At 44.8% G+C, this 25,188-nt stretch overlaps 1 protein-coding gene across 20 annotated transcripts in view; it reads left to right on the forward strand.

Annotated features, from left to right (window-relative positions):
• LOC110534539 (GRB2-associated-binding protein 1) overlaps nt 1-25,188 on the forward strand; it is a 70,915-nt gene that overhangs the window by 19,255 nt on the left and 26,472 nt on the right. For 12 of the 20 annotated variants that reach the window (XM_021619428.2, XM_021619429.2, XM_021619431.2 and 9 more), the window contains exon 1: nt 16,536-16,805. The exons of 6 other annotated variants lie outside the window; for them this stretch is intronic. In XM_021619428.2, coding sequence (XP_021475103.2) covers nt 16,551-16,805 — 255 coding nt within the window. In that variant the 5' untranslated portion in view covers nt 16,536-16,550. Of the gene's footprint in view, nt 1-8,563; nt 8,718-9,909; nt 10,331-16,535; nt 16,806-25,188 lie in introns of those variants that run through there. 2 more of the 20 variants (XM_036933667.1, XM_036933666.1) reach the window with 2 other exon arrangements.

Consider the following 25,188-nt stretch of genomic DNA (forward strand, 5'->3'; position numbering starts at 1 on the left):
TTGAAGTGTACCTATGATACAAATTACAGACCTCTACATGCTTTGTAAGTAGGAAAACCTGCAAAATCGGCAGTGTATCAAATGCTTGTTCTGTCCACTGTATTTGGCTAAGGTGTATGTAAATTTCCGACTTCAACTGTAGGTCCTGAATGGCAGGAAGCTTGGCCACAGTGATCTACTGGGCCATACGCACTACCCTCTGTAGCTCCTTAAGGTCGGATGCTGAGCAGTTTCCATACCAGGCGGTGATGCAACTGGTCAGGATGCACTTGATGGTGCTGTTGTTGAACTTTTTGAAGATCTGATGACTCATGCCAAATCTTTTCAGTCTCCTGAGGGGGTAAAGGTGTGTTTGGACTAGGGTTGCAAAGAGTTGGAAACCTGGCGGTAAATGTGCCATTGGAAGTTGAGCTCTGGAATTTTGCACAAATTCATCAAAAAAGTTAGCTTATAAGTGAACCTTTTTTTGTGGGATACACAAGGCAATTCTAGGTCTTGTGGCATGTTTTGGTTAAACTATCCCCAATGGAATTGCAACCCTCTGCATGCACAGTGTGTTCTTCCATCACATTTGCAGCTGATTCTCAAGAGCTTACACACCAATGAGATGCTATTGAGCCCACACTACATGCTTTCTGGTAAGTTTTGATTACGATACTAGGTGGAGTGAAAATATTTTATAACATGTTTTTGTTTTTTTAACTAGTAAATAGTAGCCTACAGCAAAGTGTGTTTTTTAAAAATCATTTCATACTTGTTAACCATTTCTTCTAGTTAGTTTTTGCTACCATGTTGATTTTTAGCTTGCTTGAGCCTAACTGAGTGTTAATTCACCTGTGTCCATACATGTTTCATTTTAAAACATTTATCTTACCAAGGAGTTGTTCAATCTAACTGCTTAACTATTTATCTGTATGTGGAATTGCATTTATATTTTTTTACTCATGTTTGTCTAATCTTTACAGGAAAATGCCACTGGCACTATCTGATGTTTGGAGACATTTCACTGCAGCTAATGTAGAAGGAAAAGCTGTGTACAATTGCAAATACTGTGCCAATTCATATGTGAAGAATGCAACAAAGACGCAGTATCATCTGGCCAAGTGCATTAAGTTTCCTCACCGCTCACGAAAAGCAACCGCTGACAAAAGTCCCTCTACTTCTATTCGAGGTGAACATGATGAATCGGACACCTTATCGATAGCAACAGCTCATGGAATCAGAGAAAGTAGTCAGAGAAATGCTGATGAATGTCTTGCTCGAGTTGTGTATACAACTGGTTCACCTCTGATGCTCACAGGCAATGTGTATTGGAAGAGATTTCTGAATGTTCTTCGCCCAGCATACACCCCTCCAACCAGACATGCTTTATCTACTCATTTGCTGGATGCAGATTTCAGGTGAAGGTCAAGCAAATCATAGAGAAAGCACACCGTATTGCAAATGTTAATGGGCAAGGAATAATTAACTACATCATCTCCTCCCCTCAACTAGTATTCTACAAGAGCAGACAAGGCACAACAGACACACCGGTCTCTACATTGCAGATGAGCTGAAGGCAGTCATCAATGACCTTGGACCACAGAAGGCATTTGCACTGGTGACAAACACGGCTGAAAACATGAAGGCTGCTTGGTCTGAAGTGGAGGAGTCCTACCCTCACATCACACCCATTGGCTCTGCTGCTCATGCATCGAATCTGCTCCTCAAGGACATCATGGCACTGAAAACAATGGAAAGCAAAGCAATTTACCTCAACAAGCAAAGTGAGAAGAATAAGAGCACCACATTGAAGCTGCCCAGCAACACTCGTTGGGGTGGTGTTGTCATCATGATTGACAGTCTCCTGGAGGGGAAGGAGTCTCCAAGAAATGTCATTATCACAGTCTGTTGATATGGACAGCCCCATCAGGATCCTGGGGCGGCAGGGTAGCCTAGTGGTTAGAGTGTTGGACTAGTAACCGAAAGTTCAAGTCCCCGAGCTGACAAGGTACAAATCTGTCGTTCTGCCCCTGAACAGGCAGTTAACCCACTGTTCCTAGGCCGTCATTGAAAATAAGAATTTGTTCTTAACTGACTTGCCTAGTTAAATAATGGTAAAATAAAACAATCCTCCTGTATGATGTATTTGGGGAGAAAGTGGTAAGCAGCCTGAAACTCCTGAAACCTATAGCAGCTGCCATTACATGGATTGAGAGAGACAATTCCATCCTGTCTGATGTTCAGACTGCTTGTAGATATAAGAGAATAAATCTGTACTGCCCTGCCCACTTCACTGTTGCTCCAAGCAGAGGTAACTGCAGTTCTGAAATACATCAAAAAGCGTGAAGACTTCTGCCTGAAGCCCATACACGCTGCAGCGTACATGTTGGACCTCAAGTATGCTGGCAAGAGCATCCTGTCTGGTACAGAGCTCAACAAGGCCAATGGTGTCATCACTACCATGTCTCGCCACCTTTGCCTGGATGAGGGCAAGGTTCTTGGCAGTCTGGCGAAGTACACTTTCAAGCAAGGGCTTTGGGATGGAGACGGAATATGGCAGTCGTGCCAACATATCTCATCAGCCACCTGGTGGAAAGGACTTTATGGATCTGCGGCTCTTTCCCCTGTTGCCTCCATTCTCCAAATCCCACCATCATCAGCCACCTCAGAGCGCAACTGGTCCTTATTTGGAAACACACACACCAAAGCATGCAACAGGCTGACCAATAAAAGGGTTGAAAAATTGGTGGCCATCTGGGCAAATTTGAGGCTTTTTGTGCCTGACCAGCCATCCTCAACAAGGTTGGAAAGTGACATTGAAGATGATGCCTCAGTCTGATGTTCAAGAGCTGGACATTGATGTAATCCAGGGAGAAGACATGGAAGCCTGAGAGAAAGACGAGCAAAGCTTTAGTTTCTAGACTATCATTTTACAGATTTATGTTAAATGTTTTTGAGAGATGCGATGGATCTTTGGGATCATTCAATATTCCCTTTTTGTTAAGTGAAATCATCCCATGTGAAGAGTCAACTCATTTAATTAAAGTTCAATTTGTAACTTTTTTTTTCTATTGTAAGGATTTAATCAATTTCAATTGTCTACTTATGATAAGGTACAATGTTTGTTTCTGTCTCCATATGATATGGTAAATATATCCAATGCAAAAAACATCTACATTTCATTTGCATCGATTTCCGTAAATTCCTATGGAAAGTTTCCAACTTTTGAATATTCCCCAAAATGTGCAACCCTAGTTTGGACCATGATAGTTTTTTTGTGAAGTGGACACCAAGGAACTTGAAACTATCGAACCCGCTACCGCCCCGTCAATGTGAATGGGGGCGTGTTCGGTCCTCATTTTCCTGTAGTCCACGATCATCTCCTTTTGTCTTGCTCACGTTGAGGGAGAGTTTGTTGTCCTGGCACCACACTGCTAGGTCTCTGACCTCCTCCCTAAAGATACAGGCATCCTTTTTAACTTAGTTGCCGGAGAGGAAGGAAACCGCTCAGGGATTTCACAATGAGGCTGATGGGGACTTTTAAAACGGAGTTTAATGGTTGTGATAGGAGAACTGAGGATTGTAGTTACTCCACAATACTAACCTAATTGAGAGTGAAAAGGAAGCCTGTACAGAATAAAAATATTCCAAAACATGCTTTCTGTTTGCAACAAGGCACTCACTAAATTAATACGGAAAACCTTTTTGTCCTGAATAAAAAGTGTTATGTTTGGAGCAAATACAACATAGTATTGAGTACCACAGTCCATATTTTCAAGCATAGTGTTGGTTGCATCATGTTATGGGTATTTGTGTAATTTTTAATGACGGGAGTTTCTCAGGATAAAAAATAAAAATGTAATGGGGCTAGGCTCAGGCAAAATCCTAGAGGATAACCTGGTTGTCTGCTTTCTACTAGACACTGGTGAATTAATCTCCCATTCAGCTGGACAATAACCTAAAACACAATACCAAATCTACACTGTAATTGCTTACCAAGAAGACAGTGAATGTTCCTGAGAGGCCGAGTTACAGTTTTGACTTAAATCTACTTTAAAATCTATGGCTAGACCTAAAAATGGTTGTCTAGCAATGATCAACAACCAATTTGACAGAGCTTGAAGAGTTTTGAAAATAATGAGTCAAATGTTGTACAATCCAGGTGTGGAAAGCGCTTAGACTTACCCAGAAAGACTCAGTAATCACTGCCAAAGGTGCTTATACAAAAGATTTGCTCAGGGGTGTGAATGAGGTACTTCATTTTCAGTATATTTGCAAAAATAAAAAAAATAAAAAAATTCACTTTGACATTGGGGTATTGTGTGTAGATGATTGCATTTAAAAATAATCCATTTTGAATTCAGGCTCTAACGCTACAAAATGTGGAATAAGTCAAGGGGTAAGAATAATTTGAAGGCACTGTAATTGAGAAGACTAGGCAACCAGGCTTATTGGCACTTTGTGTGTGTGTGCGTGCGCACACGAGTGTTTATTTGCCTCCACTCTCACTGCCCTACAATTCCTCTCAGACGTAAACAAATCTAAACAACAAAATTGTGTCACAATACTGATGTGAAAACGGTCATTTAGAACTCAAAAACCAGCCCATTGTTATGTGGCAGAGCGTAATATAGTGCGTAGTAAGACATTCCAGTGGCTTGGGGGAAATTGCTGCTGTAACACAGTAGGCTGTCATTAGACTAGCCTTGGTCTATGGGAACACATACACAGCAGACTCTCAGCCTACGGGCCATTGGCTTTCATTATTTTAGATTATTAAAGTTTATGTCCACTGGGTTCACGGAAACCCTCTGTCCTGTGGGCCAAAACAGTCAGAGTAACGTTATGGAGGGAGTGAAGGCCTGGGGCTGGGCCGCTGCTTTATTTGGTGGTGCTGCTGCTATGGCTTATGCCGTTAAGAGAACGAGAGACTGGCTGGCTCTGTTGTGTAGCGGGATGGAGACATTTTAGTAGTGGTTTGGTGGAGTGGGATAGGAGGAGGGAGGGTTGCTGTGGTCATGGAGGGGTGGGCGGTGGTAGTGGGGTTATCTTGACGGATCACTGGAGAGGAGACGCAGACAGAACTAAATCCCATTTGGATTGGTTAGTCCGGAGAGAGTCTTGTCTCCAGCAGCAGTGTAAGCAAACTGTTATGCTGTCTGTCTTGACTACTGTAAGCCACATAGACAGCCGCACAGTTCTCTACTCCCGTCTTCTCATTGTCCATCAAGGTGTCTTTGCTCTGTTAGTCACCGTCTGCTCCATGAGGTTCTTCGCATACCAGTAGAGTCCTAGTTGTGTCTTAATGTCTTGAATCTACAGTGAACCGTTGCGCTCTACCACTGTCAAATACATTATGCTTGGAAAAGTTATCGGTCCATGTAAAACAGTGCTGACCTCATGCAGTTCAGTTGTGCCCATAGTTTCTCACATCTGCAGTGTGTTATGAACGGCTGCACTCCTGAATGCTACACCACTGGTGTTAACAGAGTAGCATGTCAATAGCCCACTGCTCATAGTTTCAGAGAACTGCTTCAGGAGTAGGAAGTGGGGTGGTTGCTGTTCTTTCCATGAACACAGTGGTGTTTACCCCATTAAGGAACTGAAACCCCCTGCAGGCTCACAGCTGTGGTGTGCAGAGTTTAACAGGAGAGACGCATCATGACACAATTCTCAGGAACACACACACACACACACACAGACACACAGACACACACACTGACAGATGCACACACACACACACACACACACACACACATCCCAGTCAAATGCGCATCCTAGTCAAACACCCATCCCAGTCAGGAACACACACTCACTCACACCACAGACAGAGAGAGAATTTGATTTGTCACATGCTTTGTAATTAACAGGTGTAGACTAACAGTGAAATGCTTATTTATGGGTCCTTTCCCACAATTGATAACCTAACTCGTTGCACACGTCATAGCACTTAGTCACACCCCATGTGTACAAGCCTCCTGGGCCTGAGTAGGCACAAGTCAACCCCCGTCCTCTGTAAAAAGGGCCAAAAAACATCTATTTGAGGAATTGCTGACATTGTTTTGGGGCTGCTTGCGTTAGGCCTGACTTGGGAAATGGTTCACATTTCTCCTCTGCTGCCTCTGCTGCCTCGCGGTTCCAATCACAGACACACTATGCACGCGCACACAGACAATCGAAAGTGAAGCACGGTATCGGTGTGATAATCTGGGCCAGTGAGCAGGGTTCCTTGGGACTGGAGGAGAGGGGAGGTGTCTCTCTCCTTGCTGTCTGAACAACGTGCCTCAACAGGCCCAACACCTTTTAACGCTTCTTAGAGGAGAAACACACAGGAACGTCATGTGACTGGAGTCACTATAGAAAGGGCAGCATTATGATCCTCAAAGGGATGTACCTGCACTTGTAGGAGGAGACGGGTGTGGTATAACCTGATTTAAAAGAAACTGCTTCTCACTGCTTACTTTAGTTGCACTTGTTGAAGCGTTCACATTTGCAAGTAGTGTGTGAGAGCTTTTAGCCCCCATAAGGAGTGTTTGATTATAGAAGGTCAAGTATTGCAGTCGTGTTGGTCGCTATATTTGAGTTGTTGAACCAAATCATTTGTAAATACTCATTTTACACTGCGTGTACAAAACACCTGCTCTTTCCATGACAGACTGACCAGGTGAAAGCTATGTTCCCTTATTGATGTTACTTGTTAAATACACTTCAATCAGTGTAGATGAAGGGGAGGAGACAGGTTAAAGAAGGATTTTTAAGCCGTGATACAATTGAGACATGGATTGTGTATGTGTGCCATTCAGAAGGTGAACGGGCAAGACAAAAAATGTAAGTGCCTTTCAACGGGGTATGGTAGTAGGTGCCAGGCACACCGGTTTGAGTGTGCAGGAACTGCAACGCTGCTGGGTTTTTCCACACTCAATAGTTTGTGGATCAAGAATGGTCCACCACACAGGACCTCCAGCCAACTTGACACAACTGTGGGAAGCACTGGAGTCAACATGGGCCAGCATCCCTGTGGAGCGCTTTCCTTGTATAGTCGATGCTGCGATGAATTAAGGTTGTTCTGAGGGCAAAAAGGGTGCAAGTCAATATTAGGAAGGTGTTAATGTTTTGTACACGGTGTACTCTAAGGGTTTGGTGAGGAAACACTAACGTGATGTCACTTGCGACATCAAGCACATCCACAAACCACGTGTCTGTTACTGTGTCCGTTCCATTTCCTTATCTTTAAATATAGTCAGTGCGACTTCAGGCCCATTTCCTTTCCCTCCTCCTTAGTCATAGAGCAGAGGAATTGGATTATGGTTGAATCAACGCAGCCCGGGGCAGTAAATGTGATTTGGTCTGGGTTAGCTCTGCTCTCTGATTGGATTAGAGACTGTCTGTCGTCTGCTGGTCACTGTCTTCAGACACTCAGGATGGTACCCGGGAGAGAGAGCTAGAGAGAGAGCTAGAGAGAGAGAGAGCTAGAGAGAGAGAGAGCTAGAGAGAGAGAGAGCTAGAGAGAGAGAGAGCTAGAGAGAGAGAGAGCTAGAGAGCTAGAGAGAGCTAGAGAGAGAGAGAGCTAGAGAGATACATACCGGCTAGGGATTCCCCGTTAGATGCATACACTCTTATGTAGACATGTGAACACATGCATGCATTCACTATGGCTGCCACAGTAGTTGTATGAATGTGTAACTGACAATTATGGACATTAAACATGTATATATATTTTGTCATCGTCTCAAGATATTCATTTTTAGGAAGAGGGGGATTTGAACTTTAACGTTTTTTTTTTCTGTGACGAGGGTAAGGTTCGTAATTATTTTACGAGCAGAACCACATGGTCGGGAGTGAAATCTTTAAGAAAGTATGTCATAGCTCAATTTTGAAGATTCATTAGAAGTGCACATTTGTTTTCCAAATAAAAAATGATCATGACTCATTTGCATGAGAATGAATTGTTACCCAAAATCCCGTAATCGTCACAGCCCTAGCATTCACACTCGAGCACGCAAACCCACATGACACAGGCATGCACGTACACACACACCCTCAGTGGGCAGTGAGGTCTGGTCATGTGTCTGGCTGGCGTCTCCACCACCCACAGCCTGCTGCTGTAGTGTGGAAGCTCTACTGATTAGTGCTGTCTCTCTCTGGTTCCATCAGCTTCATCAACATACTGTGGTTGTGTCTGTCAGAAGTTAACCTGTCCTTAATGGGTAGTGGTGAAGCCCCGACTTATTAGGCATATGATCATCTTTTGACCATCTGTTAGTAGGGTCGTGAACTTTGCATGACAACGGGTTGGAACGGACTCAACAGGATGTCAGGCCTGTTGAGGCCTTTTGGGCCAGACAAGGAGAACTAAGGTCCTGACTCCATTTGGCCACAGCCTGGCGAGGGGCGGACGGTGAGGGTGTTTTCTGTCCTGCTTCGCCGCTGTACCACTGGCCTAGCTAGTGTAGGCCCCTCTCCTCTCGGTGGAAACAGCCTGTCGTAGCTGAGTAGGGAATAGGAGGTGGTGGGTGGAGTGGAGGTGGCCTCTGTTATTTTCAGTCCATTGTGTCTACTTCCTGTGGGCCAGTGGTTATTGGAGCAGGGTGTTAGGCTTGACGGAGGTGGGGAGGAAAGGAACCAGACTTGGTCGGCTCAACGCTGGCTGGCTGGCAAGCAGCTTGGATGACTAGCTACCACGCTCCTGTCTTCGCTTCCCTATACCCGTCTCCACTCCGACTCGGCACCACCAGGTAAAACTTTGCCCCCTGAGTTCGTTGTCATACTAGTGGTAGCCATGTTTTCCTCTTGTTGCTATGCATGTTTTTTTACTTGTTGTTGGGGAAATGATGTTCGAACCACACGTCTGGCGGGTAACACCTACCCTCACTCGGCGCCTATGGTGCCTCTTTCTTTCAAGTCAGACGTTGTAGATTGTCTGTCCGCAGCTTGTTTGTTTATCCGTTGCGTGTGGACAGTGTTTGACGCCTCAGCTAAAAACCCAGTAACGCGGGAGACAGGAAGTGGGCGGTGGAAGTGTGCCATCCGCCCTCACTCTTATGGAAGGTGAAGCCTCCTCCAGGGCGGCCGTTGTAGGCGACGTGTATTATTTGAAGACGAGGAGAGGAAGCTGGGCAGTACCTGTGGTAATAACACTCTCAATAAGAGCCTTTCTGTCTGGTAGCATTGGGATAAACAGTAGACTTTTTTTCTCAGGGGAGCTAAATCTCATTAGGTTTACTTGCATGTCCATGTCAATGGGGGTATTGAGTTTGTAACCTGCACTATACAGTATATTGTCTAACCTGTGTAATCAGTGTGTGAATCCGTTCCGCTCGGTATTGCGTTGAGACAACAAAATGTGGGGGGGGGGGGGGGGGATCTATAGTTAGCCCTGACCAAAGGACCTCCTGCCGCGTGACAATGGAGGCAAAACAGGAAGTCTTTTTGCCCTGTGTGTGTGTGTGTGTTGGGAACAGATGACCAGAAAGATTAAAAAAGAGGAGAAAAATGCCAACAAAGTGGAAACTTCCAGCAGCAAGGGATGGTTTTTCCTTGTGTGTTTGTCTCTCTCCTCTCTCGTGTTTTTCTCTTCTAAAAGACCCTGTTTCCTGGTAAACATTGAGAGAGAGAGACGGGTGTTTGGTTTGGCGTTCGAGGAATGGATTAGTACCTACTGTTCAGTCGGTGGTTGTGTTTGTGTGTTCAGTCGCTGTGTGAGAACTGTTACTTAACCACGCTCTCTCAGCCATGAACGATGGGAAATCAACCAACACGTTAATGTTTAAGCCCACTCACTCATAGTTAATGCTTTACCCGCCTTAGGACCCTGCAGCCTAACCTGGGCTGACTGGAGCTGTACGTACTGGGGGATGTGGTGGGGAGGGAGGATTTCTCCACTCTGGCAACCATCAACCCTGTCTGTCGCTGGGGGTTTCGGGTTGCAGGTGGTGGAGAAAACGGAACCAGTTGAAGAGGGAGATGAAAACGGTCCTCGGTTTCTAAAACCAGGCCATTCCCACGGGACCACTGTTACTGTGCTATTGATCTCCCACCCTCTCTTGTTCTCTCTCGCCCCCCTCTCTCTCTCATTCTCTCTCTCCCCCTCTTTCTTTCTCTGCCTTTCCTAATGAATGATTGTGGCCTGACCCCTGACTGAGAGCTCCTCTTGTCTTCGCCTTAAGAGTCAGTCACACAGTACTAACCTAGCCGTCGCAGCAGTAGTACGGCGTTGGGTGACAGTATGACAGAGGGACAGCAGCAGAGATGGGACATTGGGATAGTAGGATCTGGTGGACAGGGGAACTGCCTCTAACTGGGCCTCTTTGGATAACACCTCCCAGCTGACCAACACTCCCACAGACCGGTAAGAACTAAAGCACCTCAGTTATCTCAACTGGGAAGAAGCAGAAGGTGTTGTTCCAGTACTGCACACTTGTGGTCCCAAGACTACAGGAAAGCCTTTGAAGAAGTGTGTGTACTGTTTGGCTGGATAGCAGGGCTATCCAACATGGATTTGTGTTCTTTGGACTGTCAGTGTAGAGGGCGGTTGGGGGATTTGAGGTCTGACGGTGACGGCGTCTCGCTGGGTGTGAATTTCACAGCTGCACATCAAAGAGCGGGACTGTGGGACGGCGGAGGGAGGGAGGGAGGGAGGCTTGTTTTGTTCATCATGGTAGATCAATACAGTGATCACATCCAGCCAGCCAGTGGAGCTCAGGGTCTGATGCATACAGCTACAGCACCATACTGGAAGGCTATGTAGATGGGATGCTCTCTCTGCATCCTCACTTAGGATATATCCTCTCAACAGGACATGGAATTGTAAGGTGAGGATGCTTCTCTTGCCGTTGTTTGTGTGTGTAGGGCTTTTTGGCAGAATACTGTACCTTGGCTGTTGGGTCACTTCATTGTTAGCGTCATATGAAAACAAGATGAGAGAAGTGGAGCTCCTGTTTTTCCTGTTTAAAAAGTATTATTTTTAGAATTCTGCTCTCTCTCGCAACATCACAGAAGTCATCATTAGTCAGTCTTAGTCTCAGCGACGCAAACGTTTTGTGAACTCTGCGTCTGGGAGTTTTTCGGTCGCCATATTCTCCAGTCTGTCTCCTCCATTGTTATTGCGGCCTCATGTGTATGAAGACTTATGCTGATTCCATGCCTTTTTCTGTTGCTGTTAGCAGTGCTCTGCATAAACTGTAGGCTATTTTTACAGCTGGCCTTTCCCTTACAGAGCGGAGGAGAGAGAGGCTCGTCCTTATGTTACACGGCAGATGTAGGTCCCTGCCAGTGTATTTCCAGGGGGAGGAAAGTGTTTAAGGTCACAGTATATGATGACGACATTAGGTGGACTGGCCACTGTTTTTTCCTTCTGATGTTGGCCCATCCAGAGTCAATTCTTGTCCCCTTGCTATTTGTACATCTCTGTTGTGTTACTGACCAGTGTAGGAAGAAATGAATAGAGCACAGAGAGAGGAGTTGGATGTGATCGTAGTTTTGTAGTCCTATTCCCCAGCATGATGAGCGCTTGCTCGAGGGAGGGAGGGCTAGACTCTGTTGAGATAGAGAGAGATATAGATATATATATATATATATATACACACTGCAACGCAGGATCAAGGAGTTAACCTGCTAACGGGCCTAAATATTCTGAAATAACTATTGTTTTTAGAAAGATACTTGAAATGGGCATGGTCTACTCAACTCAACAACCAAAAACACATATCTAAGTTCAGCTTCCTTTTATCAACCAGAAAATAAACATATTTCTGGTTGTTTATCAAAGTTAGCTGGCTAACTCATTGGTCTTGCTTGGTAGTATTACCCCTCTGGTGTTAGCCTACACCTGGCATGGTTGTTGTTGTTTACAAGGTCGCTGTAATAGGTCACGGGTGCTCCTCAGCCCATTCCTCCTCCACCTCTTTTCTTACCAGCATGACTTTATTTTTCTCTCTCCTTTTCCCCTCTTTTTTCCCCCCTCTTTATTTTGCTTAAACACACACAGGAATTGAGGGGGATTCTCCATGATTCATATTAGCCCTGTGTCTCCACCTTCATCAAGCCTGCTGCTGGCTCACATATCAGTGCAGGTGCTGGGGATAGGAACTAGGGACTGACTCTCAGTAGAGTGGTTGTGTTAGATTGATTGCCCCATGGTTCTATGGTGGTTTTCCTGGAGACAGCATGATCTATTGACCTCAAACTGGATGTGGTAGTTGTCGTTCCCCCCCCCCCCCCCTCCCATTTGTAGTTTTCAAATAAGGTTTTCTTTTCTCCTGCTTGTGATGTGGGAGAGTAGTTTTTTTTATGGAAGCAAAATTAGTTTGAACTGAAGTTTTATAACTGACCTAATGTCAAGTTAATCACGATGGGTTGGCCATATATATATATAATTTATTTTTATTTTTTCCTGTTTCATTGTAATGCCTCAAATTAGCCAGTTAAACAGAGCAATTTATGCAGTGATGGAAAGAAAGTGAGAAGGTATAAAAAAGCAAGCACCTTAGTCAGTGTGCACAGAGCTGCAGTCTAGACTGTCATGCGTGACCTCTCCCTGGGTGCTCGGCAACGTCACTCGCTGTGTGCCTTTTTGTTTTTAGAGGGCCACTCTTATTCTATTTGGACAAAAATCCCCTTCCCCCACCGTATGTGTTCTAAATGAGCACGTAGACTTTGTGCCCATAGAATATTCTGTTAAAGGCAGGCAAAGCCTTCGTATCAACCACTCTCTTACCCAGCCCCCTGTTTCAATCAATTATCAACAAAGTGTGTGTTTTGGTTTTAAATATGAACTTTGTTCAGTTCATGCTAGTCCATTTCATACCAGTCAGTCGACACTAGTGGACTTGAGAGGACCACAGTCTGCCCCAGTAACTCCCCTCAGTCAGAGTCTTGGTGACGTAACGTTACTAGAGTGCCTCTGACAATTGGCTATGTAATTACCCGCTGTAAACAAGCAAAACAGAGCAGTGAATTTAACAGATGTTTTTAATAATTAACATTCAGGATGATGTGTATCCAAGTCTTTACTATGTTGTAATGTCAACAAATTGCACATCCTGCTTTCACTGGACATCTTCATTGGTTTAGAAAACGATCAGAAATTAACAGCTCAATGCAGAAGTGTCAATTTTCACTTAGCAACGGCGCTGATAAAGAGAGGAGGTAGAGAAGTGACGCTCTAGCAGGGTGTGTGTGTGTGGGCTACTGTGAGTGTGAGCGAGTGACATGGGGAACAGGGAGGCGGGAGGGAGAGACGAGTGACCTCAACCAACCAATCAGACGTGTTCTATAGTAGACTAATAGTATAGCGTGAGTCCTACACAGTTACAAACAACTCCATCTAGAATATAAACGTAGCAGCCTACTGTTGTACTTGGTCATTGTAGCCTAACCTTCTCCTTTAATTTATAATTCCAATATATCTCCTAATTTTATCTCCTAGTTTTTGCCCCACATGGAGGCTCTGACTGTACCCTATTGCCACTTTGATGACTTATGATTGGCCAACAACAAGAAGCTACGCTCACCACTCTCGTGAATAGCAAAGAGCTGCAGCATAAAGTAGTCTCACGGTGTCTCTCTCTCTCGCTCTCTCTTTGTCATGGGAAACCTATGTTCACATTGCCAAAGCAAGTGAAATCGGTAATAAACAGTAAGAAATGAACCCTAAACATTACTCAAGTTTCAAATGTGATATTATGGTATGTATATACAGTGTTGTAACAATGTGCAAATACACTGAAGAAATATATAAACAACATGTAAAGTGTTGTTCTCATGTTACGTGACTGAAATAAAAGATCCCAGAAGTGTTCCACATATATGTTTACATCCCTGTTAGTGAGCATTTTATCCTTTTTGTCAAGATAATACATCCACCTGGCACTAAGCTCTGGTGGACATTCCTGCAGTCATCATGCCAATTGCACGCTCCCTCAACTTGAGACATCTGTGGCATTGCGTTGTGACACAACTGCACATTTTAGTGGCCTTTTTATTGTCCCCAGCACAAGGTGCACCTGTGTAATGATCATGCTGTTTAATCAGCTTCTTGATATGCCACACCTGTCATGTGGATGGATTATATTGGCAAAGGAGAAATACTCACAAACAGGGATATAAACAAACATTTTAGAGAAATAAGCTCTTTGTATGTATTAGGCATTTCTGGGATCTTTTATTTCAGCTCATGAAACATGGGACCAGCACTTTACATTTTGGGTTTATATTTTTGTTCAGTGTAAGAGGGGGCTGTGCTCTGTAAATGTGGAGTGTTTGGGGACCAGGCCCGGGAGGAAACCAACCACGCAGACCGTGCCGTCTCCAACCTCTTTTATTGACCGTGCAGGAACAGGACCATAAACTGCACAGGAAGGAAGACTTCACTGGCTCAGGATTCAGGAGATTGGTTGAAGTCTCAAGATGTGATACTGTCTGGAAAAAGAATAAAATCCTGCTTCTTTGTCTGCAAGGAATGTGGCTGTCTTACTGGGAAGCAAAAGTCTTTGTCTTTCAGTTTAGCTCTTTTTGTTACTGGTAGTGCTGAGATGTTTTGTGGTTGTGATGAGGCCTGTGAAGGTTAATGGAATGACCCGCACTCACTAACAACAATTTAAATAGTATAATTTGTTTTTGGTGCACATTTCCTCCTCTCCTCGTGTGTGTGTGTGGTGGGGGGGGGCGCGTTGCATAGGTAAACCAGGTCATGTTTCTGTGGAAATGGACTGAACTGCGTGAATGCCCGGCCGTCCCCTCTTCAGTCCGTTGTTCATTACGCGATTATACAGTAATTGTGGCAGCCCGACCAACCAAGCCCAGGATGAAACTAACCGAGCACAGGGAGTAAGACTCTTAGCTGGCCCAGGATTCAGGAAATCGGTAAAAGTCTCAAGAAGTGACACTGAGCATGTTTACATGCACATTAATATTTCGATATCAAACTGATTATGGCATTTAGTCACGTATACACATTTAGCCCAATTAAGACAAGCAGATAAGGTCCTAGTCGACGCTCAAAACTAGGTGTTACAATCTTTTGAATGATTAGGATATGGAAACTGCTTTTTCTGCGTTCCAGCTGTCTATTTGATCTGTGTATGTGCCAGCACCGGTAATGCAAGTGTAACGGCTAGCTAGTTAGCGGTGGTGCGCGCTAAATAGCGTTTCAATCGGTGACGTCACTTGCTCTGAGACCTTGAAGTAGTGGTTCCCCTTGCTCTTGTGGAGCGATGGGTAACGATGCTTCGTGGGTGACTGTTGTTGACGTGTGCAGAGGGTCCCTGGTTCGCGCCCGGGTATGGGCGAGGGGACGGTCTAAAGTTATACTGTTACACAAGCGGAAGAACTTCAAGTATTCACACTTGGTCAATTTCAGCCAATTTTTGTGGACTCTGCGTCTGCCAGCACATTGCTAGCTTAATTTGTTGTGCGGCGTGAGCACTCCATTTTGAGAGGTGGCCTGAGTTCGGTTCACTTGAATTACGAGGGCCGGTTCCCCTTTTTTAGGGAAATGTGAACACAGCTCCCCAGGTTCGTGATTATTTCTGCACCACACACACCACAGCGACACTGTTTACTCCACCATAACCCCTCACATTGGTGCCACAACAAAGAGAACATGTGTGGGTTTGCAGAAAAAACTTATCCCGTTTTTGGATATTGGTTAACCATTGTCAAGTATGTAGAGGAATTCCAAAATATTTGTGGTGTTTTTAGTTCAAGATTATTTGTTGGCAATATGTGATCAATAGTATAGGCTTAGTGCTTCATAAGCTGTTTATTGAATTGAAGGGTTTGATTAGTGTGAGAAGACAACATATTTGGTGTAAGTTATAACAGGGTACATCTCTAACTGTCATGTACAAACGTTATGTCTGAACTGCGAATCAAATATTATTTTGCAAAAATAACACGGTCACTGTAGTGTGTTTTTATTTTGTCAATTTTCTGCATTTATTCAAGTCCCATGATGTAGCCTGATGTCAGATCTGTCCACAACAGGGTTATTAGGGACATTTTTCTGCTTGCACAGCATGTAAACACGTCTTACTGAAAAGGGAAGGGGATACCTAGTCAGTTGCACAACTGAATGCGTTCAACCGAAATGTCTAACTCAACCCTTCTGAATCGCCCGGGGAGCAGTTGATGTTGGGGGTTAACTGCCTTGCTCAAGAGCAGAACGGCAGATTCCTACCAGCGATATTTTGGTTACTGGCCGGAAGCAAGGTTTTTGTCTTTCAGTTTGTCTTTTAGTTACTGTTAGTGCTGAGGGGAATTTTGAAAATGTTTTGGTTCTGATAAGTTCAGTGTGTGTGTGTGTGTGTGAAACGATGACCATATCCTCATTCTCAAAGAGGAGGAAAAGAGTGCCAATATTAGAGGAAGACTCTCCTCATGACTGCTGAAGTCAGTTATCCATCAATGTCAGTGAAATAAAACACAATCAACTTTTTTAGTGGAATGGGAACGTGTGTGTTTGCTTTTCAGAGATGCTCTTAGTGAAACGATTACCTATCTTTCCAAATATATGTGTGTATTGGGGTGCATTTAAAAAAATGTAACACACACACTCCACCCCTGCCTGTATGGCCCTCCCCTCTGATTTAGTGGTGGGCTGGTGGCTAGTGGCTGCTGCTTTCTGCTGTGTGCTGCTGGCAGTTAAGGAGGTCTGGGACCACCTGATTACACTACACAGGAAGTCAGAGGAGGGAGAGGTCACACTGCAGCCCCGCGCAACACACCACCTCTCCATAAAGACAGGAGAGCAGACAACAACACTCTCACAATTTAACCAGACGCTCAAGGAGACTCTTCAAAACCCTGCGCGCAGCACTCGTAAGGTACAGTAAAGGGAACGCTCGGTTTCCTGTGTTTGTTTGGACAGTGTGTCAGCCAGGGGAGGTAATATCAAATACCTAGAGATTGTGTGTGTGTGCGTGCAAGGGGATTAAAGTTACCAAGAGGGTTGCTGGGAGAGGCCAGGTGAGAGGATTGAAACTCACCTGTGGAGTGTGTGTTAGTGGAGCAGCATGGGCTGTAACTCCCACTCATCTGTGGTGGAAGGCGTTTGGGGTGGAAGAACGGGGTCACAGCGGGGTCGAGGTGTTTTGTGGTCTCCTTTTTGGCTTGATCTCTCTCAATGTAACAGGAGCTTCTGTTCTGCTCCTGCTGCTTTGTATTTGACAGGGTCTGTCTCGTTCACTTTGGGCGACCTGTGAGAGGCTGGCGTAAGGAGACCCAGGCAGCCATACACTACTTTTACTGAACAAATAGATCCAGATGTTTGTTCTATTCAGTTGTTGGAGGGAGTACTATTACATCCACTCATGCTTGTTGAGGTGTTAGCTCAGTATTTTATTACTGATTGAAAACCAATAGCTTTACAATAGCTGTGAACTGAAACACTTGACACCTTTTCTGTTGAATTATTTTATATTGGGCTCCTATGTCTGTTTGACATGAACTGTACCAGCGGTTTAGATGGGTTTTGAATTCCCCTAACGACTGTGCCAGGTTGGACAGAGCCAGATGCTGACTATCACAGAGACCATTTTCTCTCTGTTCGGTCTCGCTCCCGCTCACTCACGGGGAAAACTGCCATCGCTCCTCCAGCTCCCAGCCCTCATTTCCTGCCCCCGCGTGGCTCTTTCTCGTTCCCTCTCTCTTATTCTCTGGCTCTGTGTGTGTGTCTGCAGGGGTGGCTGGCCTGTACCTCTGTCTCTCTTCTCTCTCCCTGGGTTCCTGTCTGGCCAGGGAGGATTGTTAGGACACATACCGATTCCCACTGATTAGAACAGAAACAAGGGAGGCCTTTTCTCACTTCAGAGGAACCTTGAATAAACCCACATTGTGGCAGTTGGGTGGTTTGTCAATGGCCTTTTGACACGCTGACAGTTACCTTCTCTAGTAGAAAACTGTGATAACACTGTTCTATCTATCAGCACCAGTATCATCACTCTGTTTTGTTTCCCCAAACCTCTAGAGGTGCCATACTCATGTCTTTGTGTGCACAATTTGCCTTTATAAGCAGATCCAGGACCTGTTATGTTGTTGCTAGTGATTAAAGTGACAGTTGCTGGCAGGCAAAGCTGATCCCAGGTCACATGTTGATGGCAGTGAATAACAGGAGAAGGGACTGACCACTGACCACCAGTCTCCAGGCAGCTGGACCTCAGGCCTGCCTGCCTGCAGATGGAAGTCCCCTTTCCCTCCAGCGGGGAGGGGGATGACGCCTGGACAGACACTCAGCCAAAGGGCATACACACTGCTCGAACGTCAACTGGCCTTCGCTGACCGCCATATTATCTCTTGTGGCCTATGAGGATGTAAAAATAGCTGTTTAGCAGCAAGAATCTTAGACATGCCCAGAAAACAAAGACTGATTTTATGCAAGCTGCTGGGCTAAGCATAGAGAGGCTTTTGTGCCCCCAACCTCCCTCTCTCTCCAGACCTCATCACCAAGGCCCGCGAGCGCCAAAACCTCTGACGCTTTCTAATACTCTACTTTAATAACGGGCATTGTTTGGGACGGCCTTGGGGTCCTTGCTGATTGGCTTGGCGTACCACAACGGTGTACGCGATTGTATTTGTTTATAAGCCCTAATGTTGGACTGCAGCGTCATTCAGAATGTGTGGTTGGTTTCAGGACATTTTTGAGTAAGCAGAGAGCTATTTCACAATAAAAACATTTTTAAGTTTATCCTTATATATGGTGGGGGTTGATTCTCACTAGTGCTTTCACATCTAGCTCTTATAATGCTATTTCCAGCAGGTCTGTGTTTTTAATTGGCTTCTCCCAAGTCATTACTGGAAAGCTTGACTTGTATACCTGTTGCAACACTGAGCTTTTAAAGAGGACAGCATTATGATGACTGCCAGAGCCAATGGTATTGCAACTGAATGAGTCTCGCATCTGTCATGAACATGGAACAGGAAAGGTTCCAGAATGGCTCCTCCCACTGTCTCTCCCTTTTCCCAGCACTGTTGCACAAACGCAGTCCTGCGGCCTGCCTGCCTGCATGAGCAGCTCTATAAGAAAAACAACAAATGCTCCACTACCCAGCATGCCCCATAGAATCTAGGCTACATATGCTCTGAAACGCACTTGATTAGAACACATGCTTGCTGGGAAAATAAGATCTCAACGAGGGTTTTTCTGTTGAAATGACCTGCGTTTGCACCGTCTTTGTTTGTGGGACCTTTCAAAGCACAGTTCATGCGTTCACAGTCTGGAAAAGCAAAGCGTAATCAAAGGCAAACCAACCAACGTGTGAGAGATGACTGCAAAGTATCGCTGTGTGGTTTTTAATAAGAAGGGCCAATGATGCGCGTACACTGTGGACGTGTTCTGTGGGTTTTCCTCATTGTTCTATCCTGGTGCTCGAGCGGAACCTGACTTGAGAACAAACAGACCTGTTTGTTCAAGGTAGAGGGAGCAAGATGGAGAGCGGGAGGAAGAGAGGAACAAGTTAGTAGTTTGGTTTACAGGCAGAGCTGAGAGGAGGTTGCTGTCGAATGGGGGGTGGCAGCTGAAGAACGCTTGGTTCTCGGGTTACCGCACCTAATGCCTCAACTAGCTCCCTGCTCTCTTCCTCCTAGCTGCCTCTCTCCCACAAGACTCCTCTATTCACCACAACACATGGCTGGAACCGAGGCTGCTACTGTTAGTCAGGGCTAGAGAGTTGTAGTTGAAGTCGGAGGTTTACATACACTTACGTTGGAGTCATTAAAACTCGTTTTTCAACCACTCCACAAATTTCTTGTTAACAAACTATAGTTTTGGCAAGTCGGTTAGGACATCTGCTTTGTGTATGACACAAGTAATTTTTTCCAACAATTGTACATAGATTATTTCACTTATTCACTATTACAGGGGGTCAGAAGTTTACATACACTAATTTAACTGTGCCTTTAAACAGCTTGGAAAATTCCAGAAAATTATGTCATGGCTTTAGAAGCTCCTGATAGGCTAAATGACATAATTTGAGTCAATTGGAGATGTACCTGTGGATGTATTTCAAGGCCTACCTTCAAACTCAGTGCTTATTTGCTTGCCATCATGGGAAAATCAAAAGAAATCAGCTAAGATCTCATAAAATAAATTGTAGACCTCCACAAGTCTGGTTCATCCTTGGGAGCAATTTCCAAACGTCTGAAGGTACCACGTTCATATGTACAAACAATAGTACGCAAGTATAAACACCATGGGACCACGCAGCCGTCATACCGCTCAGGAAGGAGACGTGTTCTGTCTCCTAGAGATTAACGTACTTTGGTGTGAAAAGTGCAAATCAACCCCAGAACAATAACAAAGTACCTTATGGAAGATGCTGGAGGAAACAGGTACAAAAGTATCTATATCCACAGTAAAACAAGTCCTATATCAACATAACCTGAAAGGCCGCTCAGCAAGGAAGAAGCCACTGCTCCAAAACCGCCATAAAAAAGCCAGACTACGGTTTTCAACTGCACATGGGGACAAAGATCGTACTTTTTGTCCTCTGGTCTCATAAAACAAAAATAGAACGGTTTGGCCATAATGACCATTTGTTTTGTTATGTGAGGGGGGGATTCTTCGGCTTACAAGGGGGAGGCTTGCAAGCCCAAGAACTCTATCCCAACCGTGAACCACGGGAGTGGCAGCATCATGTTGTGGGGGTGCTTTGCTGCACTTCACAAAATAGATGGCTTCATGAGGACTGAAAATTATGTGGATATATTGAAGCAACATCTCAAGACATCAGTCAGGAAGTTAAAGCTTGGCCGCAAATGGGTCTTCCAAATGGACAATGACCCCAAGCATATACTTCCAAAGTTGTGGCATAAGGACAACAAAGTCAAGGTATTGGAGTGGCCATCACAAAGCCCTGACTTCAACCTTATAGAGAATTTGTGGGCAGAACTGAAAAATCGTGTGCAAGCAAGGAGGCCTACAAGCCAACACGAGCTCTGTCAGGAGGAATGGGCCAAAATTCACCCAACTTATTGTGGGAAGCTTGTGGAAGGCTACCTGACACGTTTGACCCAAGTTAATCAATTTAAAGGCAATGCTACCAAATACTAATTGAGTGTATGTAAACTTCTGACCCACTGGGAATGTGATGAAAGAAATAAAAGCTGAAATCAATCATTATTCTCTACTATTCTGACTTTTTATGTTCTTAAAATAAGGTGGTGATCCTAACTGACCTAAGACAGGGAATTTTTACTAGGATTAAATGTCAGGAATTGTGAAAAAGTGACTTTAAATGCATTTGGCTAAGGTGTATGTAAACTTCCGCCATCAACTGTACCTCTCTGGGTTGGTCTTTTCCCCTTGGACTACTGACTACTCATTGTTTCTTTATGGCTGTAGTCCATAAATCTCATATGGCTGTAGTCCATATGAGAAGGGTTTGGTCGTACGTCACCTCCACGTGACCTAGTCTGGAAGAAAAGCAGTCACTGTCTGCAGACTGGCCGGCCTGAAAATATGTAACCCCGTTCTTTGTTAGTGTCACCAAGCCATCTTGTTATTTGTTATGACATCATCGATACCCTGACCTCTTCTCCCCTGTCCACTCCTCTCCCTCCCTCCTCCTCCATGCTCACTCCCGTCTCCTCTCTGGTTCTGTCCTGTCTCTCTTGGGTTCTTTCCCCCTCTCTCTCCTCTGTCTCTCTCTCTCTGGGCTTGGAGAGAAGCTGAGGAACAAACGGAGAGGCTGTTCCCAGCCGGGGATGAGTCAGTGCAGCTGGAGCTGCAGGTCACACGCCCCCGGCACCCTCTCTCTCCCTCTTTCTCCATCCCACCTCTGCCAAAATTGCTTTTGCTGGGCCCAGTGCTAAATGCTAACACACCCAAAGCCACTGAGGGAGCTATGCTAGGCTTATACTGCTAACAACCACACCAGTCACTGAGGGAGCTAGGCTATTATAATGCTAAAAACATGTGCAAAGTGAGATGTGCCAATGCTATGCTACAAATGCGTAATCGCTGTTAGCTCCATGCTTTTGCTAATACCAAACATAGAAAAACAGAGTAAATCAATTGCATTCCACAAGTTTGATTTTAAGCAGAGAGTTCTACGCTAATGCTAACAACAATTGGAGTAAGGGATAGTTCCAGGCTAATACTGACAACTGACTCAGTCATGGGAGCGTAGGGTTCAGGACACGATCATCCAGACGTTTCCTTTCATAAATCAACAGACTTTAATACGCTACTCTTTTGTCCGTCTCTCCCTTTGGAACTCTTAAGAGAGAAGATGGTTTACAATTGTATCATTATTCAGGTCAAGACCGTAAAACAATCTGACCTCACCTCAACCCTTAATAAGCACACACAATGTCCGAAAGAAGAAAGGGGGACTGAGAGAAAGGGATATTTTGTGAGGCACCTGCTGTCTTGAGTGTAGGAGAGAAAAACATAACTTTAAATGGATGGAGAAGCTAACATATGCTCTTGTTTTGAACCAGGGATAGAGAGGGAGAGAACACTGGACCAGAGGGGTAATGGTTGACTCTCCACTACGACACTTGCTTAACCCATTAGCCCGGCCGCTCAGACATAATAGCCTCAGAGATAACCACAGGGCGTGTGCCTTTTAGACCTCATGCAGATACCACCTCCCGGAGTATCGTCTAGGCAGAGGCAGTATGACCTATTCTGGCCCTTGGAGCACTGGGAAGTGGGAAGGAAGGGAATCCCAATCCATCTGGTAATGACTAGATGGGGAAATGAGGAAAGTGGCTTTTGATGAGGTTGGTGAGTTGGTTAGGGTTTACCATAGTGTCAATAGTGAGTGACATCGCTCCCCTGCAGAAACGGAGTCTCAGCCATTATGATGCATTTACTTTGAAAGGCAATGTTTTCAGCGGTCAATTGCCTTTGTAGATTGCAGCCTTATTTCCTTAAAACAGTAATTATCTACTTTTACGAGACTTGTATGTACTCACTACAGTAAGTGTCTGCTAAATGTCAAAAACATTTAAAAGAATGTAAACTTGGCCTTGATTTTTGTTTTCATATTGTACCAACCCACATGCTTTCACTTGTCTCTAGGCAGCATAGGCCTGCAGTGTTAAATATAATGGAGTGAGAGGTGGTTGTTGTCAGCGAAGGTGACTGTCTGACTGTGTTGTTGTTAGGCAGACTGCTGCAGCTGACAGACACTGTAACCCTGTGTTGGTGGCAGTGCCAGCAGCACGAGGGGTGGTGGCCCGGGACTCTGCCCTGACATGTTTGACACACACTGAACACAAGCCAGCGTGCCTGGCTTAGTCTTTCCTCTCAAAGGTAGCAGCTGTGTGTGTTTATATATGTAGTTGGGACAGCTGGGCTCTGGTCACAAATTCCTACACAAACAGCCCCAGTAACCTCTGTAATCAGTTATGTAACCCAGTCAGTCAGTGGGTTATGATTCGTCTCGTGGTGTTACGTTGGTTCGCTACACTTACCAAGACCGATTAAACCCTTCAAGTTAATTTCCTGGTTTACTGTAGTGCATATCCGATTCTAGTGCCAAGTTTGTTTTCGGTCTTCTTTGTGTGTATCTCTTGTTCTTGGCTCATGCCTGGGTGAGTCAGTTGATTTACTAGGCCAATCTGTGGTACTCCTTGTTGAGCTGCTGACATCGTAACACACCCCCTGAACCATTCACCACCCCACCTGGCTCAATGTGGGAATATCTGTTCAAAGCTGGACTTGAACAGCTATATAATAGACCTCTAATTTCCCCCGCAAGACTAGCACCATGGCTAAATCCCTGACCAACCAAACACTGTCAGTTTCTACTATTACGACCAATGCAAGAGTTTATGGTTAGCAGTGGCTGTGTGGTCAGTGGCTCCTGTTGTCGTTCCAAACGGACTGGACTCCGCTGTTCCAGCTCGTTGAGTCTGACGGTCCAGCAGGACACACGCTGTGCCACATTAGCCCTCGTTGGCACACGAGCCAGGGCCCATTTCACACTTACAAATGACTTCAGCGTCACCTTTCGCCTGCTTGTCAGTCGCTGGCGCTGGTATCCTAGGAACAACACCGTCCTATATGTTCAATTGACAGTTCTCTCTTTTGCTCCAAATGCTACTGTGGCAGGCATCCCAAAAAGCCCAAGGCCTGCCTTGCTTAAAGTTGAACTATTTGTTTGAAACAATAAAGCCTCCACCCGCCTCTGTTTTGTTAAGGAATGGACCTAAAGAAATAGAACCAGTCTCATTCATAGACCGACCAGCCATGATATCAAAATTATAGTTTTAACCATGTTTTGAGGCTATACCGTGTTTGTTTACATTTACTTAATTAATAAACATTGGAGTAAAACAAGCGGATATTTTGGGTGCTGATGGGTTATGACAGTGGAACTAAGTTAATAGGTATGTATCATTAATTTATAAGACCAAAAATGATTGTAGCCCAATTAAGGATTCTAGCTTTAACTCTCAAGCCATCAGATATGTCGAGTATATGGATGTGCTTAAGTGTGCCATTTATCTACCCTTGAGGACCATGCGTAGCCATCTGTGCTCTTAAAGGCTCTTCGGGTGCATTAGCTACCTTTTTCAATTGCAATAGAATTAGCCCCCAAGTGCAGGAAGAAGCTACTATGTAGTTAGCAATGATAAAGAATATATTGAATATCATGTTGCTGGGCCCATATTCACATAGTTTCTCAAAGTAGGAACGCTGATCGAGGATCCAGGTCTGGCCTGTCTATGTAATCATATTCATTAAGATCTATCTAAAAGGTGAAACTGATCCTAGATCGGCAGCAGTCCTACTCCGAGGCGCTGCCGTCTCACGGTTGTTAAACACCAGCCAGCTCCTCCAGCTGTCTGGCCTCATTTCTAGCTACAGTACTGGAGCTTGTCATTAATCACTGTCCTCAATGGCGGCATAATGTCCCATTCTTCTTCTCTCTTCCCCTTCCAGAACATTCTTTGATTAGGATTATAGCCCGGTGGAACTCCCCAACCAGCTGGTGCGCTTATCCTTCTGGAATGTTCACTGTCACTATTACATCATTTGGTTGTTTATTATGAGAGGTGCCACAGTTAGACTATGTAATAGACGTTAGTTAGTATGTTAGAACAGTCGAGGGCGGTTGCACAGAGATTAAGCCCACGCCTGGACTACTTTAAATAGCTTTCAAAGAAGATTCTCCATTATAAACACTAAGTACAGGAGTGGTTTTAATCTGGGTCTGTGTTTATCACTATAATAAACCAGACGCTAGGCTACATCAT

This window comes from Oncorhynchus mykiss, chromosome 10 (genome assembly GCF_013265735.2).
Source record: "Oncorhynchus mykiss isolate Arlee chromosome 10, USDA_OmykA_1.1, whole genome shotgun sequence".
Classification (NCBI taxonomy): domain Eukaryota; kingdom Metazoa; phylum Chordata; class Actinopteri; order Salmoniformes; family Salmonidae; genus Oncorhynchus; species Oncorhynchus mykiss.